This window comes from Mirounga angustirostris, unplaced genomic scaffold (genome assembly GCF_029215605.1).
Source record: "Mirounga angustirostris isolate CCGP_5_RB_7025 unplaced genomic scaffold, mMirAng1.0.hap1 SCAF_16, whole genome shotgun sequence".
NCBI lineage: Eukaryota > Metazoa > Chordata > Mammalia > Carnivora > Phocidae > Mirounga > Mirounga angustirostris.
In genome coordinates, this window is record NW_026991724.1 from 58,715,521 (window position 1) to 58,733,425 (window position 17,905).

Below are 17,905 nucleotides of genomic sequence, written 5' to 3' on the forward strand. Positions count from 1 at the left end.
TTTGAGGCGTGCGTCATCCGCCTGCGCCGGCCGGGCAGTGGGGCTTTGAGCGGCAGGCAGGCCACCTTCCGGAGGCCCGAGCGGAGAAGGTGGAGTGGGCCGTAGGTCCCACCTCCGTATCTTTTTACGAGCCTCACACGCGTCCCTCGTCCGCCGTAGCGGGGTGTCACGTGAGCGCCCGCGGGCGCGCGGCTCGCTATCCCGCAGCCCTGACGCGACGCCTGGGCCTCGGGCGCACTTCACCCTGGGGAAACTCAGGCTCGGAGTGCGACAGTCAGCCGAGGTCACCCCGCTGTGGGCAGCGAAAGGGTGGCAGTCGGCTGAATCCTGCAGGCCCCTCGGCCGCTGCCCCTCCGGGTCCTGCTCTGTGCACAGGGTCCGATGATGGCGGCGGCGTGGATGGGCCCGGTGCGGGTGAGTGGACGACGCTCCGAGCCTTGCTTCCGCTCTGCTGCGGAGGGGCTCCCAGGCAGCCTGGAGGGCCAGACGCCCTTCGATTTCCTTTTCTCCTTGTCGTTTGTTTACAGCAGGTGGCGCTGGCTGGTCACTTTGTCCGTAGCCCTGCGTCTGTGGCGGGTCCCTGGCAGGTGTTCAGTCAGTGCACAAAGGATGACAAGTGCTTACTTGCGGGGGCTTGCGTCACTTAGAGCAGCCCGCTGCCATGACTTGCAGGTGCCTACCCGGTTCTCCCGCCGACCTCCTCTGACCTTGCCTTCGTTCCGGATGCACCGCCTGACCATGCCAAGTTCTCTTTCATCCCCCAGCCTTTGTCCTTGCACTGGCCTTCGCCTGGGATGCTGCCCTGTGACTTTGCAGGGCCTCTCTCTCACATCCTCTGGCCTCTGCTCAGGTGTCGCTCACTGGGAGAGGTGTTTCCTAGCAGCTCGGGCTAAAATGGCCCCATCCCTCCTTGCCCATCATCTGGCATTTCTCTGTAGGGAATCTGGCGAAATTAAGTAAGTATTCGTGGTTGAATTTGTCTAGGGTGTTGTGGGAGCAAAGAGAAAACAGTAACAAAAGGACCGTGATAGCTCGCTTTCACTGGTTCTTGCTGTGGGCTGACAGGCAGGCATAACGTATCACCTCATTTAATCCTCAGCTCCTCTGAGTTGGGTTGTGTTACTATCTCTGTTTTGCACAAGAACACCTTGAGGCTCGGAGATTTAGTGTCCGAAATCACTGCAGCTCTTAAGTAGCAGAAACAACCAATGTGTTGACCACCACAGCCTGTATTTTTACTGCTTTCTCTACAAAAAGCAGATAGGGATGCCTGGAGGTGACACCCGGAGTCAACTTTGTAAGCCAGGCAGGCTTCCTTACAGGCCTTGGGCATGAGGTGGGGATATGGCATTTTATTTTATTTATTTATTTATTTTTTAAAGATTTTATTTATTTATTTGAGAGAGAGAAAGAGCACAAGAGGGGGGAGCGGGAGAGGGAGAAGCAGACTCCCTGCCGAGCAGGGAGCCCGATGCGGGACTCGATCCCGGGACTCCAGGATCATGACCTGAGCCGAAGGCAGTCGCTTAACCAACTGAGCCACCCAGGCGCCCGGGGGATATGGCATTTTAGCAAGTGGAAGTGTGTGGACAAAAAAAGGTAGATTGGTTGTTTAAGGAGTCCCCAGAGTACCTGTGTGATTTCCATGGTCCCCCATCCCCATCTGCTGAGACCTACCCTAGGAGGGCCAGACTGTGTGGTCATTTGCTGAGTGTTCCATCATACTCTCAGCCATGACAGACACTGTGGCACAGCCTGGTCTCATGGCCACAGCCTGCGTTGTCCTCAGTAACTTCTGTTTTCTGGGCCTGAAGTATTCTTTCCTCAGGGATATGTGCTGGTGAGACTCAGGTGGAGGGGTTTGAATTCCCTCAGAGTTGCCAAAGGGGATGGGGGGAAAGACTCAGGTAGGAAGAAGGAACATTGACTCATGGTGGATTCTCCTTAGTAGTCTCTGAGGAACAGAAGGCAACGGGACCCAATCCAGGCCCTGCCACTTCCCAAGCAGGTGCCACCACCTCAGGTGATCGTCCTGTGAGGTGGGCGATGATGAATTCACTCCTCTGCCCACGTCCACAGAATTATGTTCAATGGTGGCTGAAATGAGTGTGGCAGAGAAATTTATCTGAAATGCTTCACATCTTCATTAACTCCTTTGCTAATGGACTGTCAAGATTATGCCATTAGGCTCTAGACCAGAGGGACCTCAGTTCAAATCCTGCTTCTGCTCGTACCACATGTAAACTGTGGGTGAGCTACTAGAGTCCCCTGGACCTCAGGGCCTTGACTGACACAAACGTGATAATGATCCTGACCTCACAGGCTGTGGCCAGTCACCCCAGTGTTTCTTTTACAAAGATTTTTTTCTTTAATTCTCATAACCATTACTGCTGAGTGAGAATTATTGTATTGATCCAGAAATTGAGGCTGAGAGAAATGAAGTGAGGCTCCCAAGTTCACACGGCAGGCAAGTGTTGATTCTAGACTTCAGAGCTGGGGACTTTCATTCACATTAGCAAGACGGAGGTCAGCATGAGTCAGGCATGCAGTGAAGATCAGTGAGTCTTGGCTGCTATTGCTGCAATTATTATTGGTACTGTTTTCATTATCTCTGTTACTCTCTCCCATTTCTGGGGCATCTTGAAGCCCTTACCATTCTGTGCCTCACAGTCCGCACGGGAAGGTCCTGCCCTCACACCATTCTCCATTGGCTCCCACATAGGAGGCTCTGTCTCTTATGAGTTGCTGCTGTAATTAGGACAAAACAGCATCTCTGCCTCCTTGAGTCCAGCACAGAGCTCAGCCCTCAGGGGGTTTTTAGACACTCTGCCCCCTTGCCATCGAGAGAAATGGGCTCTGATTCCCATCAATAGCCCCAAGACCAACACACTGCCTCTGTTTGACTTTTCAGATGCCTGTGACCTTCGATGATGTGGCCGTGACTTTTACCCAGGAGGAGTGGGGGCAGCTGGACCCAGCCCAGAGGACCCTGTACCAGGAGGTGATGCTGGAGACCTGTGGGCTCCTGGTCTCTCTGGGTAAGGCCTCCCTAACTCTACGGTGTGGGATACCTGTCACTTCCTTCACTCTGCTCTTTGGCTTCAGGCCTGGCTGCTTGAGAAGGCATCTATAGCCTTCCTTTCCTCCTCCCTCCTTCAGTCATATTCTGGACTCCTCTTCCTTCCTGCTCTCCCGTGTCTCAAGGAGTGTTAAGTAAGAAACATAGTTTAATTTTTTTTTTTTTTTAAGATTTTATTTATTTATTTGACACAGAGAGAGAGATAGCCAGAGAGGGAACACAAGCAGGGGGAGCAGGAGAGGGAGAAGCAGGCTCCTGGCCGAGCAGGGAGCCTGATGTGGGCCTCAATCCCAGGACCCTGGGATCATGACCTGAGCCGAAGGCAGACTGAGCCACCCAGGTGCCCCACATAGTTTACTTTTGGTCACAGCCAAAGGAGAAGGATGTGTTGGGAGGAAATGGGGGTGTCTCACAAAACCTAAAAGCAGGAATTCCAGCTGGGCCCCTTGAGGGACTGATACAGGAACTTAGAAAAACACAATCCCTGGCTTTTGGAGCTTTTGTCCTGGCTTCTCTCTGTGGGTCTGCTTGTGTCTCTGTCTTTTCACAATGATTTTTTTCTACCACAGCTATTTTGCAGCAGGAAGTGGCCGCCCAGTCCTTGCTGTGTGAAGCCCCATGGTCATTGTCTCTACTTCTTTCTGTATGCTGATACTGTTCCTCTTCACTCGTTTAATTCTTCCAGCATGCCATCCTTGGCAAATAAGAAAAATAGGGCCACTGCAGCGAGTCCCTCATAAAGCTTAATCTGTTCGATTTATTTTTTTTTTATTTTTTTTTAAAGATTTTATATATTTATTTGACAGAGACACAGCGAGAGAGGGAACACAAGCAGGGGGAGTGGGAGAGGGAGAAGCAGGCTTCCCGCTGAGCAGGGAGCCCGATGCAGGGCTTGATCCCAGGACCCTAGGATCATGACCTGAGCCAAAGGCAGACACTTAATGACTGAGCCACCCAGGCGCCCCAATCTGTTCAATTTAAAAGACACATCTTCATTGTGAAAAGCTCTCCTCTGCATTTTTTGGTGGTTTCTTTTGTGAAATGTTGGCCAGAATAGATGATATTTTCTATTTATGCATGTGTCTCTATTTGACCAAATTACTGAGTGCAGTTCCCAGCTTTTTGTTCTTAGTGGTTCATGAAATGGTGTCTAGCATCACCAAGTCTGCCTCTTCTCTTGACCCCCGTTTCTTGAGGATTGAATCCTCCTGCGCACATCCCCCTCCCCCTCTCACTGCTTTAGCCTTCTTGGACTCAGGTTGCTGGCCCCATACAAGAGTGTTTGCTATTTCCTTTTTACTGTAATGCTTAGGAGACCAGGATCTTTTGTTTCTCCATATAAACTTGAGAATCAGTTTGTTGGTATCCACAAAATGACTTGCTGGGATTTTGACTGGTATTGCATTGAATCTACAGATCAAATAGGGAAGAACTGACATCTTGACAATATTGAGCCTTCCTATCCATGAACATGAAATATCGTTCCATTTATTTTGTTTTTTTGATTTTGTTTATTGAAGTTGTGTAGCTTCCCTCATACAGATCCTATATATATTTTGTTAGATTTATACCTAAGTATTTCATTTGGGGAGTACTAATGTAAATGGTAATGTGTTTTTAATTTTAAATTCTACTTGTTAAGTTCTGGTATATACAAAGGCATTTTGTACATTAAGCTTGTATCCTGCAATCTTGCTATAATTGCTTATTAGTTCCAGAGGTCTTTTGTTGATTCTGTTGGATTTTCCACATAGGTGACCATGTCATCCACAGATAAAGAATTTTATTTCTTCCTTCTTAGTCTGTATACCTTTTTCTTGCCATATTACATTAGCTGGTGCTTTCAGTATAATGTTGAAAAATGGTTAGCGAGGACATCCTGCCTTGTTCCTGATCTTAGTGGGAAAGCTCTAAGTTTCTCACCTTAAAGTAGGTTGTTAGCTGTAGGTATTTTTGTAGATGTTCTTTATCAAGCTGAGGAAATTTCCCTCTATTCCCATTTTGCTAAGAGTTCTTTTTCTTTTTTTTAATGAATGGATGTTGGATTTTATCAATGCTTTTCTGCAGCTATCAATATAAATGTGTGATTTTTCTTTAGCCTGTTGATGTGATGGATTATATTAATTGATTTTTAAATTTTTATCCAGGTTTGTATATCTGGGATAAATCCCACTTGGTTGTGGTATGTAATCTTTTTATACATTGTTGGGTTTGATTAGTTAATATTTTGTGGGGGATATTTTTACATCTATATTCATGAGAGATACTGTGTATACTTTTCTGTAATGTGTTTGGTTTTGATATTAGAGTTACAGATTTCCTAACTCAAACTTACAGATTGAGTTAGGAAATACCCCTCTGTTTCTGTCTCTGGAAGAGAATGAAGGGACTTGGTATAATTTCTTCAGTGTTTGGTAGAAGTCACCAGTTAACCCATCTGGGCCTGGTGCTTTATTTTTTTTGGAAGGTTATTAACTATTGATTCGATTTCCTTAATAGATATAGGCCTATTCAGATTTCTGTTTCTTCTTCTTCTTCTTTTTTTTTTTTTTTTAAAGATTTTATTTATTTATTTTACAGAGAGAGACACAGCGAGAGAGGGAGCACAAGCAGGGGGAGTGGGAGAGGAAGAAGCAGGCTTCCCGCGGAGCAGGAAGCCTGATGCGGGGCTTGATCCCAGGACCCTGGGATCATGACCTGAGCTGAAGGCAGTCGCTTAACGACTGAGCCACCCAGGCGCCCCGAGATTTCTGTTTCTTCTTGTGTGAGTTTTAGCAGATTGTGTCTTTCAAGTAATTGGTTCTTTCATCTCAGTTATCAAATTTGTGAAGATAAAATTGTTAATAGTATTCTGTTAATATTCTTGTAATGTCCATGGGATCTGTAGTGATGTCCTCTGTTCTATTTCTGATATTAGTAATTTGTGTCATTTCTCATTTCTTCTTAGCTTGGCTAGAAGCTTATCAATTTTATTGATCATTTTAGAGAACCAGATTTTGGTTTTGTTGATTTTCTCTGTATTCTGTTTTCAATTTCATTGATTCCTGCTCTAATTCTTATTTCTTTTGTAGTGTTTATTTTGCATTTAATTTATTCTTCTAGTTGCCTAAGGTGGAAATTTATATAATTAACTTCAGATCTTTCTTTTAAAAAATAAGCATTCTGTTATAAATTTCCTGCTAAGCATGCTTTGTTTCATCCTATAAATTTCGCTAGGTTGTATTTTTGGTTTTTTAGTTAGTTTGTTGAAAGTTTATTTTTTTATTTTTTTAGTTTTTAGTAACCTATACACCCAGCGTGGGGCTTGAACTCGTGACCCCAAGATCAAGAGTCACATGCTCTTCCACCTGAGCTAGCCAGGTGCCCTGTATTTTTGTTTTCATTTAGTTCAAAATATTTTTTACTTTCCTGAGATTGCATCTTAGACCAATGTGTTATTTAAAAGTGTATTGTTCAGGGGCGCCTGGGTGGCTCAGTTGTTAAGCGTCTGCCTTCGGCTCAGGTCATGATCCCAGGGTCCTGGGATCGAGCCCCACGTCGGGCTCCCTGCTCAGCGGGAAGCCTGCTTCTCCCTCTCCCACTCCCCCTGCTTATGTTCCCTCTCTCACTGTGTTTCTCTCTGTCAAATAAATAAATAAAATCTTTAAAAATAAAAATATAAATAAATAAAAGTGTGTTGTTTAATCTTTACCTATTTAGGGATTTTCCAATTATCTTTATGTTATTAATTTCTAGTTAATTACTTTATTGTCTGAGAGCAGACATTTTGTGATTTCTGTTCTTTTTAAAATTTGTTAAAGTGTGTTTTTATGGCCCAGAATATAATCTATCATGGTAAATGTTCCATGTGAGTTTGAGAAGAACATATATTCTGTTTTTAGATGAAGTAGTCTGTAGATGTCTGTTATATCCAATTAATTGATGGTATTGTTGAGTTCAACTATGTCATTACTAGTTTTCTGCCTGTTGGATCTGTACATTTCTGATAGAGGGGTAGTGTGGTTTCCAGCTTTGATAGTGGATTCATCTATTTCTTCTTGTCATTCTATCAGTTTTTGCCTCATATACTTTGACATTGTGTTGCCAGACACATAGATTAAGGATTTTTATGTCTTCTTTGCAAATTAACCCGTTTATCATTACATAATGCCTTCTTTATCCCTGGTAACTTTCCTTGAAGTTTCCTCTGTCTGAAATAACATAGGTATGCTTGCTTTCTTTTGATTAATATTAACATATTTTATTAACATATTAGTGTATTTTTCTCCATTTATTTTCAACATGTATGTGTCTTATTTATATATTTACAGTGGGTTTCTTATAGACAACCTATAGTTGGGTTTGTTTTTGTTTTTTTTTTTTAAGATTTTATTTATTTATTTGACAGAGCACACAGGCAGGCAGAGCATCAGGCAGAGGGAGAGGGAGAAGCAGACTCCCCGCTGAGCAGGGAGCCTGATGCAGGACTCGATCCCAGGACCCTGGGATCATGACCTGAGCCAAAGGCAGATGCTTAACCGACTGAGCCACCCAGGCGCCCCTATTTATTTATTTTAGAGAGAGGGAAAGCATGAGTGGGAGGGGCAGAGGGAGAGAAAATTTCAAGCAGACTCTGCACTGAGCATGTGGAACCCGACACGGGGCTCAATCTCACTACCTGAGCTGAAACCAAGAGTCAGACGCTTAACTGACTGCCACCCAGGCACCCCGGGTCTTGTTTTTTGATCCACTCTGACAACCTCTGTCTTATAATTGGAGTATTTAGAAAAACATTGATGTTCCAAGTGATGTTGATATAGTGGGATTAATATTTACCATGTTTGTCACTGTTTCCTATTTGTTGTCCTATTCCTGTTTTTGTCTTCCAGTCTTTCTGCCTGGAATAAATCTTTCTCTTTACTCAGAGTAGCGAGCTTTCCTCAGACTATCGATACTGAGGGATGCCATTTGTGAAATGATGGAAGCCAGGGTTTTTTAACCTACCAGGTGGGGTGCCATCACCTGGGGAGTGTTTAAAATCTGATGCCTAGGCTTCACCCCAGAGATTTTATGTAAATTAGTCTGTGGTGGCAATCAGGCTCACCAGGTATGGCTGATGCACAGGGAGGTAGAGGCCCCTGACTGGATTAATTAGAAAGCACATTCAGGAGATAGGTCTGAACAGTGTTGGGATTCTACATGATGGAGATCAAAGGGAATTGGTGCTGTCTCTGGAGCCAACCCTAATGTCTACAGTCTTTGGGGCCCAATAATGATGTTTTATGCATTGGTTTCCAGGTCATATCATTTTGTTTGCATGGATGGGAGCAGCTTCATTCTGAGGCCTTCTCCAAATTCTGAAGTCCCAGTCTAGATTGAGAGGTTTCTTTCTTCTCACCACAATTTCCACATCCTTTTTCTTTCTCCTTGAACAGGCTGTCCTTTGCCCAAACCAGAGCTGTTCTACCCATTGGATCACAGCCCAGAGTTACAGACATTGAAGAGAGGCGTCTCCCCTGACTCCTGCCCAGGTAGGTGCCAACAGCTGGCTGGGTCAGGGTCATGGCATCTTGCAGACAGCACAGCGATTACTGCCACTGGAATTTGTGGAAGTTTTATTACTGTGGCCTCTCTAGAGGCTTAGGATCCATGGAGCCTTTTAACCTGTGGTCCTTCTGCCCACCCCCTCCAGCCCTATCACAATCTCCAGCGCTCCTGTGGAGGTGTGGGACCTATTAGATAATAAGTTCAGGCTCTCGGTTCCAGCTGCTTGGGCTTAAAAACTAGCTGGGACTCACAGCAGCCTTGTGGCCCTGGGGAAGGTGCATATCTCACTGTGCTTTAGTTCAGCCAATGTAAAATCTAACTGCTCTAACAGGCATATTCCAGAATCTTGGTGGCTCAGCATATGAAAAGTACTTTTCTCACCCAAGGACCATGTGGGTCAGTGTGGAGCTGTGTACCATGCAGTTATTTGGGGACCCAGGTAACTCCTATCATCAACATGAGACTTGCACGTTGTCCTGGCATCTTCCAGCTGGCAGAGGGGAAATGGGAGGAGAAAGGAAGGTGTAATACCCACTTCCACATACACTATTTCTCCTCACATTCCACTAACAAGACATCTGGCCACACTTAGGCACCTGGGGCTGGGAAATGAGGCTGAGCTGTGTGTCCAAGGAGAGGAACAAATGGTTCAGTGAATGTAGTCTGCAACACTCAGTCTGTTCGCAGGTCATTGGGTTGTTTGAGGATGTACCAGCTTGTGCATGAAACTGGCTCACACTGGCCCTGACCCATAGTGAGGGAATGGCTCAGCAAAAGTAAGCTGTTAGTGATATTCAGATCATCATATTAGTCCTAATGAATAATGATAGTATCTCCCATTTCCTTCTGCACTGCGAGGAAACAAGCTATCCTCTGCATCCCACCCTTCCTCACCTTCTCCATCCACCCAGTCTCCGGGTGCCAGTCAGACGCTCAGAAGCACTCCCTTGCTCCATGTCTTTGCACCCCTCCTGTTTGCTTAACCTTCAAGGTAACATTTTGCCTTCTATTCCCCAAATCTGGGTTGCTGAGGCCCTGGGGATGTCAGGTGTGGTGACCAGTGCCTTGTAATACTTGATATATACCATGGTGCCCCCTTATCTGTGGTTTTGCTTTCCGTGGTTTTAGTTACCCGTGCTCTCCCCTCTGGTGGTCCCTTGGGCTTTCATCCCAAGTGTGTGTCTGTTCGGCCCCTCGGAGTGTGTTCCAGATCTTCACCCTTGCCACTCGTCTCACATCTGTGGAAAAGTGGAAAAGACACTCAACATGCCTAAGAGGGAGCTCATGGTTTTGCCTGCTCCTGCCACCTCCCATGCGTGTTAGAAGGCCAGATGCAACTTCAGATAACTCCTCAACACCTCCATCTCTACTAACCCCTACATTCAGACATCCTGTCCATTTCCCATGAATGTCTTCATCACCTCCCCTCCTCCCTGAGACCCCTGCACTCCTAAGTCCAGGTTTTCAACTTTTGCCTGGGTGATAGCTGGTCTCCCCACATCTCCTATGTGCCTCTGATCTGCCCTGTCTCCCATACTGGCTCCCCCAGCCACTGAGAGCTTGTTCTAGACCTTCACCACATCCCCCAGCCACGGCTGTCCTAGCATATTTTCATGTCGAAAATCGTCTGTGTGCTTGTGTTGCTTGATCACCAACTGTTACAGATTGATCTGAATCTCTCATATGTGTGGCCTCCCTTCTCACCTCCCCCCAGAGGAGGCCTTGTCCCCTTGTCCCCATGGCAAATTCTCAAACTAGAGGCCAGATCACACCTTTTCAGGGAACTGGCTTCTTGCTTCACTGCTTTTCTGCCTTTTCTGTAACTTTACCCATTTTCTGTTCAACATAAAAATATGCTTCGTTGCATCATACTAGGGGAAAGTAAATGAAAAAGTCATGGCTCTCCAGTGTCTTCACACTGGTATCAACTGCTTTCCCTGTATAACCTTTTCTATAACGTTTTCTAGGAAAAGTTGTCTCATTGTTTTTTGTTTTTTGTTTTTTAAGATTTTATTTGTTTCTTTGAGAGAGAGAAAGAGAGAGAGAGCACGAGCAGGGGGAAAGGGAGAAGCAGACTCCCCACTGAGCAGGGAGCCCAATGCAGGGCCCAGTCCCGGGACTCGAGGATCATGACCCGAGCCGAAGGCAGACACTTAACCAACCGAGCCACCCACACGCCCCAAGTTGTCTCATTCTTGCAAGAGATGTCTATCTTATGTTCCATTTTTCCATTTCCTATTATTTTCTTGCACTTTTTTAATTAATTTATTTTTTAAAAAGAGTTTATTTGTCAGAGAGAGCACAAGCAGGGGCAACAGCAGGCAGAGGGCAAAGCAGGCTCCCAGCTGAGCAAGGAGCCCAATGCGGAACTCAATCCCAGGACCCTGAGATCATGACCTGAGTCAAAGGCAGAGCTTAACTGACTGAGCCACCCAGGTGTCCCTTCTTGCACTGTCTGAATGAGTTGTAACTCATATGCTCTGTTGTGCAAAATCTTAAGAGGTCAGCTTGATGAATCTTTGTGTACATAAAAGCCCATATAACCACCACCTGTGTTAATATTTGATATATACCATGGTGCCCCCTTATCTGTGGTTTTGCTTTCCGTGGTTTTAGCTACCCGTGGTCAGTTACGGTCCAGAAGCAGATGATTGTCCTTCTGATGTATCATTAGAAGGTCACCAGTAACTTAATACTATGTCACATGCCTCTGTCATTCTCACTTCATCTCATCGTGTAGGCATTTCATCATCTCACAGCATCACAAGAAGGGTGAGTGCTGTATAATAAAATACTTTGAGAGAGAGACCACGTTTGTGTAACTTTTATTACAGTGTTTGTTATAATTGTTCTATTTTATTATTAGTTACTTCTGTTAATCTCTTATGTACCAGATTTATAAATTAAACTTTACTATAGGTTTGTATATATAAAAAACAGAGTATATATAGGATTGGTACTAGCCACAATTCCAGGGACCCACTGGGGGTCTTGGAACAAATCCCTCACAGATAAAGGGGACTACTGTACATTTCCAGCACCTCATCAGGGTCTCATGCCTTCAGAAGCCCCTTCTGCTAGGTAATCCCTCTTGAGACCATCAGCATGAATTTGTTTTGACTATGGAACCCTACCATATGCTGGGTCTGTATTTGTCTCCTTTTGACCATCGTTATGTCTGTGAGATTCTTTTCATGTGGTTGCATATAGTTGGAGTTCGTTCACTCTCAATCTAGCGTAATATCTCATTGTATGAAAAACTGCCATTCATTTATCCATTCCCCTCTTGGCGGGCATTCCTGTTGTTTTCAACTTAATGCTGCTGAGAATATTCTTGTTATGTGTTTTCGTGCAGATAAGCACTGGTTTCTGTTAGGAATAGATTCTGGTATGTTTCCAGGTCAGGTTGGCTTTATTGGAAAAATGCCAAGCAGTTCTGAAGAAGGCTGCTCCCTTTCACATTCCCACCATTCACATGTGGAAGTGGTAACATCATTCTCTCTGTGCTTTGAGGCCCTGTGAGGGGGTTCCTCTGTACCACAGCACTGGAAATGTTCCTTATACAGTCACTGCTTTGCTCCTAATTTTCAAATATAGCAGTAACCATAGTGATAATGGGTGATGGCCCCCAATTTCCCAAACGATCCTCCAGTGGCTGGCACTCTGCTGACCACTTTATAGGCATTTTCTCATTTAACCTTCAGGACAGTCGGTGAGGCAGAAACTCAGAGTCTCTCAGTTTTTCAGACGAGGAAATTGAGATGGGAACAGCTAAGTAATTTGTCCAGTATCAACTCACTTGGTACGGGCAGAATTTGTGCCGAGTGTTCTGGCTCCAGAGCCAACTCTCTTAACCTCCAGCTATGTGAATTCATAATGCAGCAGACTTTTCAGGTTGTGTCGTGAGCATCCGATCCTCTTGGAGTCTCTGCCCCTAATCTCCCAGGACCTTCCTTGTCTTCTTATTCTGGTGACTTTAATGTTGGCTCATCAGGCATCTCATGGACCATTCTTTTTATTCTTCAATACTCTTTTTTTTTTTTTAAAGATTTTATTTATTTATTTGACAGAGAGAGACAGAGAAAGGGAACACAGGCAGGGGGAGTGGGAGAGGGAGAAGCAGGCTTCCCACGGAGCAGGGAGCCCGATGCGGGACTCAATCCCAGGACCCTGGGACCATGACCTGAGCCGAAGGGAGACGCTTAACGACTGAGCCACCCAGGCGCCCCTTATTCTTCAATACTCTTCAAGGTTAATCCACACATTCTGACAGTGCCAATTTATATGCTTCCTGATTAGGTCCCAGATGTATATTATATGACTAACCCATAATAAAAAATTAGAGCTGACATGTAGTTACGTTTTGCTCAGTGTCTGGCCTCATACTGAACACGGTTCACATAGTAAATGTCGTAAATGCAGGATTTCACTTCATTCTCAGAGTCCTACAGGACAGTCTCTGTTTCTAGCTTTATTTTTTAGAAGACAAAATGACTTACGAAATTTGAGTGCCTTGCCAGGTGCCACGGAGCTAATACTAAGTTCTTGTGGGACTTGGGCCTAGGGTTTCTGTGGTCAGAGATCATGATCTTAACCATAATACTGCTGTGACCTCTAACTTTTGTTTAGTGGACCTCAGGTACAGATTTCGATTAATCATAAACCTTGGTTTATGACACACTGTCATCACTGATTCACGAATGACCTTGCTTAATTGATGTGTTAACTAAGTTACTTGCTCATTCATTTCCTTTTTGAAAATAATACACTTAACATCACTGACTTCAAGAATGAGAACATTACTCATACCAACTGCCTAGTCAGTCTGGACTGCTGTAACAAGAATGCCACAGGCTGGAGGATTAAATAAGAAACGTTGATTTCCCACAGTTCTGGAGGCCGGAAGTGTAGGATCCAGGGGCTGGCAGATCTGGTGTCTGGTGAGGGCCCTCTTCCTGGTTTGCAGATAGGAGTCTCCTCTTCTGTCCTCACATGGCACTGAGAAGACGCAAACGCTCTTATGTTTCTTCTTGTGTGGACACCCATCCCATGTCAGGGGCTTGCACTCTTACCGGCCCTGTTGTCTGGTGCACTGAAGGTTCCCTGAATCTTGAAAGACTCTACCTTTGTTCATTCCATCAACTAAGGCTGAAATGGCTTTCCTGTTTTCTCTATGTGGCAGTTTCTCGCATTTCCTGCCTAGGAACCCTCCCCGACCTCTTTCCAGCTGCTGTGGAGGCTGCGTCAGGTGCCCCTTCCCTGGCCTCTTATAGCACCTGGAGGCATTCTAGCTTTGAGCAAACCCAGCAATGCAGTGTCACTACTCTGTGTACTTGTCCCTAGTTGCCAGACACTCTGTCCCCCAACTGTTCTCTCCCTCTGGGTTTCCCCTCAAAGGTTTCAAGAATTCAGGGTCCAAAAAGAAATTGCAAACTGGATTTCAGAGATTTGAAAACATGGCAGGCACAGAGCCACTGTTTTCGTCTTCTTATTCCCACTGAAATGGCGATTTTGTTTTTCTGTGTTGCCATTTCTAATAAGCCCTTCTGTATATTGTATTCCCTTCAGGTGACAGTACAAAACCCGGGACCACAGAGCTTTCCCTTTCTCACCTTGCCTTATCTGAGGAAGTCTCACCACAGGAACAACTGACTCAGCAAGCTCTGGGGGACTCCCAGCTGGGGCAAGGCAAGAATCAGGATAGGCCATCAGAAATGCTGGAAAGCCAGTTGAAACCAGGGATAGACCCCCAAACGGAGAAGCTCCCTGGGAACATGAAGCCTGAACATGATGGTTTAGGGACAAGTGATGGTGTACATTCAAGGACTGTACGGGAGCTGATTCCTCCAGGACATGTTCTCCACGAATATGACTCACAGGGGCTACTGAAAGATCCCTTGATTCATAAAGGGAAACATCCCTATCAGTGTGAGGAATGCGGGAAAGTGTTTACCAAGAACTGCTTTCTTGTGCGACATGAGCAGATTCACACTGGAGCGAAGCCCTATGAATGCACCGAGTGTGGGAAGACTTTTAGCAAGAGCACACACCTCCTCCAGCACCACATGATCCACACGGGGGAGAGGCCCTACGAGTGCACGGAGTGTGGGAAGGCCTTCAACCGCAGGTCACACCTCACAAGGCACCAGCGGATTCACACTGGAGAGAAGCCTTATAAGTGCAGTGAATGTGGAAAGGCCTTTACCCACCGCTCCAATTTAGTCTTGCATAACAGAAGCCACACTGGAGAAAAACCCTTTGTGTGCAAAGAATGTGGGAAAGCCTTCCGTGATAAGACTGGTTTCCTTCGACACTACATCATCCACACGGGAGAGAAGCCCTTTGAGTGCGTGGAGTGTGGGAAGGCCTTCAACCGCAGGTCCCACCTAACGTGGCACCAGCAGATTCACACTGGAGTGAGACCCTTTGAATGCAGCGAATGTGGGAAAGCCTTTTGCGACAGCACGGACCTCATTCAGCACTACGTCATCCACACAGGAGAGAAGCCATACAAGTGCCTCGAGTGTGGGAAGGCCTTCTACCGCCGGTCACACCTCAAGCAGCACCAGAGGAGTCACACTGGGGAGAAGCCCTATGTGTGCAGCGAGTGTGGACGGGCCTTCACCCACTGCTCTACCTTCATCTTGCACAAGAGGGCCCACACTGGAGAAAAGCCCTATGAATGCAAAGAATGTGGGAAAGCCTTTAGCAATCGATCAGACCTCATCCGACACTTCAGCATCCACACTGAGGAGAAGCCCTACGAGTGCACGGAGTGTGGGAAGGCCTTCAACCGCCGGTCATACCTCACAAGGCACCAGCGGATTCACAGTGGAGAGAAGCCCTATGAATGCATGGAGTGTGGCAAAGCCTTTTGCCAGAGGGCGAACCTCATTCGACATGCCATTATCCACACTGGGGAGAAGCCCTTTGAGTGCAGTGAGTGCGGAAAGGCCTTCACCTACTGCTACACTTTCATCTTGCATAAAAGGGCTCACATTGGAGAAAAACCTTTTGAGTGCAAAGAATGTGGGAAAGCCTTCAGCACTAGGAAAGACCTCATTCGACACATCAGCATCCACGCTGGAGAGAAGCCCTATGAGTGCATGGAGTGTGGGAAGGCCTTCAACCGCCGGTCAGGGCTCACGAGGCACCAGCGGATTCACAGTGGAGAGAAGCCCTATGAATGCATGGAGTGTGGGAAATCCTTTTGCTGGAGCACAAGCCTCATCCGACACTCCGTTATCCACACTGGAGAGAAGCCCTATGAGTGCAGTGAGTGTGGAAAAGCCTTCAGTCGCAGCTCATCCCTCACTCAGCATCAGAGGATTCATACTGGGAGAAACCCTGTCAGTGTAACGGAAGTGGAAAGACCCTTCACAAATGGGCAGCCATCAGTCACCCTCTAAGAGCTCCTATTGGGGAAAGACTTCTTGAATGTAACCACTGAGGAAACATCTTACTCAGAATCTGATCATTCATACCAAAGAGAAACCCCTCAGTTTCCTTCCCTATGAGAAACCCTTTTGTTGTAGGATATCATTTGTCATCTGAGGAGTCACACTGGAAATGTACCCAGTCTAGAGCCTTATTCTGCATCTGTGAATCATCCAGGAGTGTGATCCAATCATTCTCATGAACTTAGCATAACCATCAGCCACATCTTTCTCCTCAGTTTACACTGAAAAATTATCTCAGGGATATTTAAACAAAGGAAGAGGAGACATAAAAGAGAAATTCAAGCATGGTTTCTTTCAGACTTCAGTGACAAGCCTGTGGTAGTTTGTTCCTTATCTTATTTGGGGAAGGGGGTATGTTTCAGAGATGAGAGAGCCTTGTCCGCTTTATCTTGTGTATACTTCCACTACTGTCCATTGTCAGGACAGTTGGACATTTAGGGTGTGTCTGAAAACATTCATTGAAAGCCTTTGTTCTACAGCTTCGTCTCTACCCTTGAGTAGCATAAGTCTTAGAAATATGAAGGCTTGAGTTATGAAATACTGTTAAATTTCAGGAGGTAAAGATGTACGTATAAATAGGCCCACTGTACCACACTCTGAAGACTTTGATTTAAACAAAAACAAAATGTTTTTTCATGTGTCTTTAACAACCCACTACTTATACTTGCTCTTGATCTACTTGTTTATTGGTTTTTTTGTGTGATGAGGACAGCAGTGTAGCTACGTGACCTTCCCAGATGAATCTGAATTCTTCCCTCTGATTGCAGTTCCTGAGCTTCTCCAGTCCTCCTTAGGCTTCTCCCAAGTCCACATCAGTTGTTTTCTAGGGGTTGAATTAGAGCCAAAACAATCAAATACATAGCTAAATCAGCTTAAGAAAAAATAAACTCAGAAAAGCACAGAGAAGAAATCTCATTTTTAATCTTACAAAAGATGGTGTGAAGATTTGCTATTGAGGAAATTGACTAGAATTTTAACAGATGAAATTGATATGTGCACGTGCAGGTATCTGTGAGTTTCACAGTTGTTACCCTGGCCTTAGTCCTGGTATAATAAGTAATGAGTAGTACCTTTTATCAGGGTCTTTTGGAATCCCTTCTTTGGTTTTTTTGTTTTGTTTTGTTTTTTGAGCTATGCATGATAGTATTACCTCATACTAAGAATTATGCTGTGAAGAAAGGTGTAAAAATAATCGTGCATTCACGTTAACCCCCCTCAGGGCCTTTTAAATCACCACGTATGTACTTTTGTTATATTGACTCATGGCATTATTATGAAGGGACCTCTTAATCCTTTTCATGTCGTGTAAGAAGTCTTAAGCAAGCTCTCAGTCCTGAATATTTTAAAAGTTTCATAGTTTTGGGCGCCTGGGTGGCTCAGTTGGTTAGGCGACTGCCTTCGGCTCAGGTCATGATCCTGGAGTCCCAGGATCGAGTCCCACATCGGGCCCCCTGCTCGGCAGGGAGTCTGCTTCTCCCTCTGACCCTCCTCCCTCTCATGCTCTCTCTCATTCTCTCTCTCGCAAATAAATAAAATCTTAAAAAAAAAAAAAGTTTCATAGTTTTACCTTTTATGTTTAAATCTCATCCGTGTTGAGTTCATTTCTGAATTACCATGTGAGGTTAAGTTGAGTTTCTTTCTTGTGTTTTTGCCTAAGGATGTTCAGTTGGCCAGCACCATTGATTGACGACTACACTACAGTATTATGCCTCCATTGAATTATGTTTGCTCCTTAGAATCAGTTCGGCATGTTTACGTTGGTCTGAGTTCTCTGTATTATCCCATTGATTTGTATGTCCAAACCTGTGCCATACCATACTGTCTTGATTACTGTAGCTTT

The 17,905-nt window shown here is 45.3% G+C and overlaps 1 protein-coding gene across 1 annotated transcript; it reads left to right on the forward strand.

Annotated features, from left to right (window-relative positions):
• On the forward strand, positions 1–16,920 carry LOC123856178 (zinc finger protein 543-like). Its single transcript, XM_045892379.3, has 4 exons — positions 1–414; positions 2,912–3,038; positions 8,494–8,589; positions 14,174–16,920. Exons 1-4 carry the CDS (start codon positions 382–384, stop codon positions 16,012–16,014), a joined length of 2,097 nt encoding a protein of 698 aa, XP_045748335.1. The 5' UTR covers positions 1–381; the 3' UTR covers positions 16,015–16,920.
• The last annotated feature ends 985 nt before the right edge of the window (positions 16,921–17,905 follow it).

Bases quoted from the DNA above. Each gene is read 5' to 3' on its own strand.
- LOC123856178 (XM_045892379.3), top strand. From the start codon at position 382: ATGATGGCGGCGGCGTGGATGGGCCCGGTGCGG. The intron at 415-2,911 runs GTGAGTGGACGA...TTGACTTTTCAG, and splicing joins CGTGGATGGGCCCGGTGCGG to ATGCCTGTGACCTTCGATGA. The intron at 8,590-14,173 runs GTAGGTGCCAAC...TATTCCCTTCAG, and splicing joins CTCCCCTGACTCCTGCCCAG to GTGACAGTACAAAACCCGGG.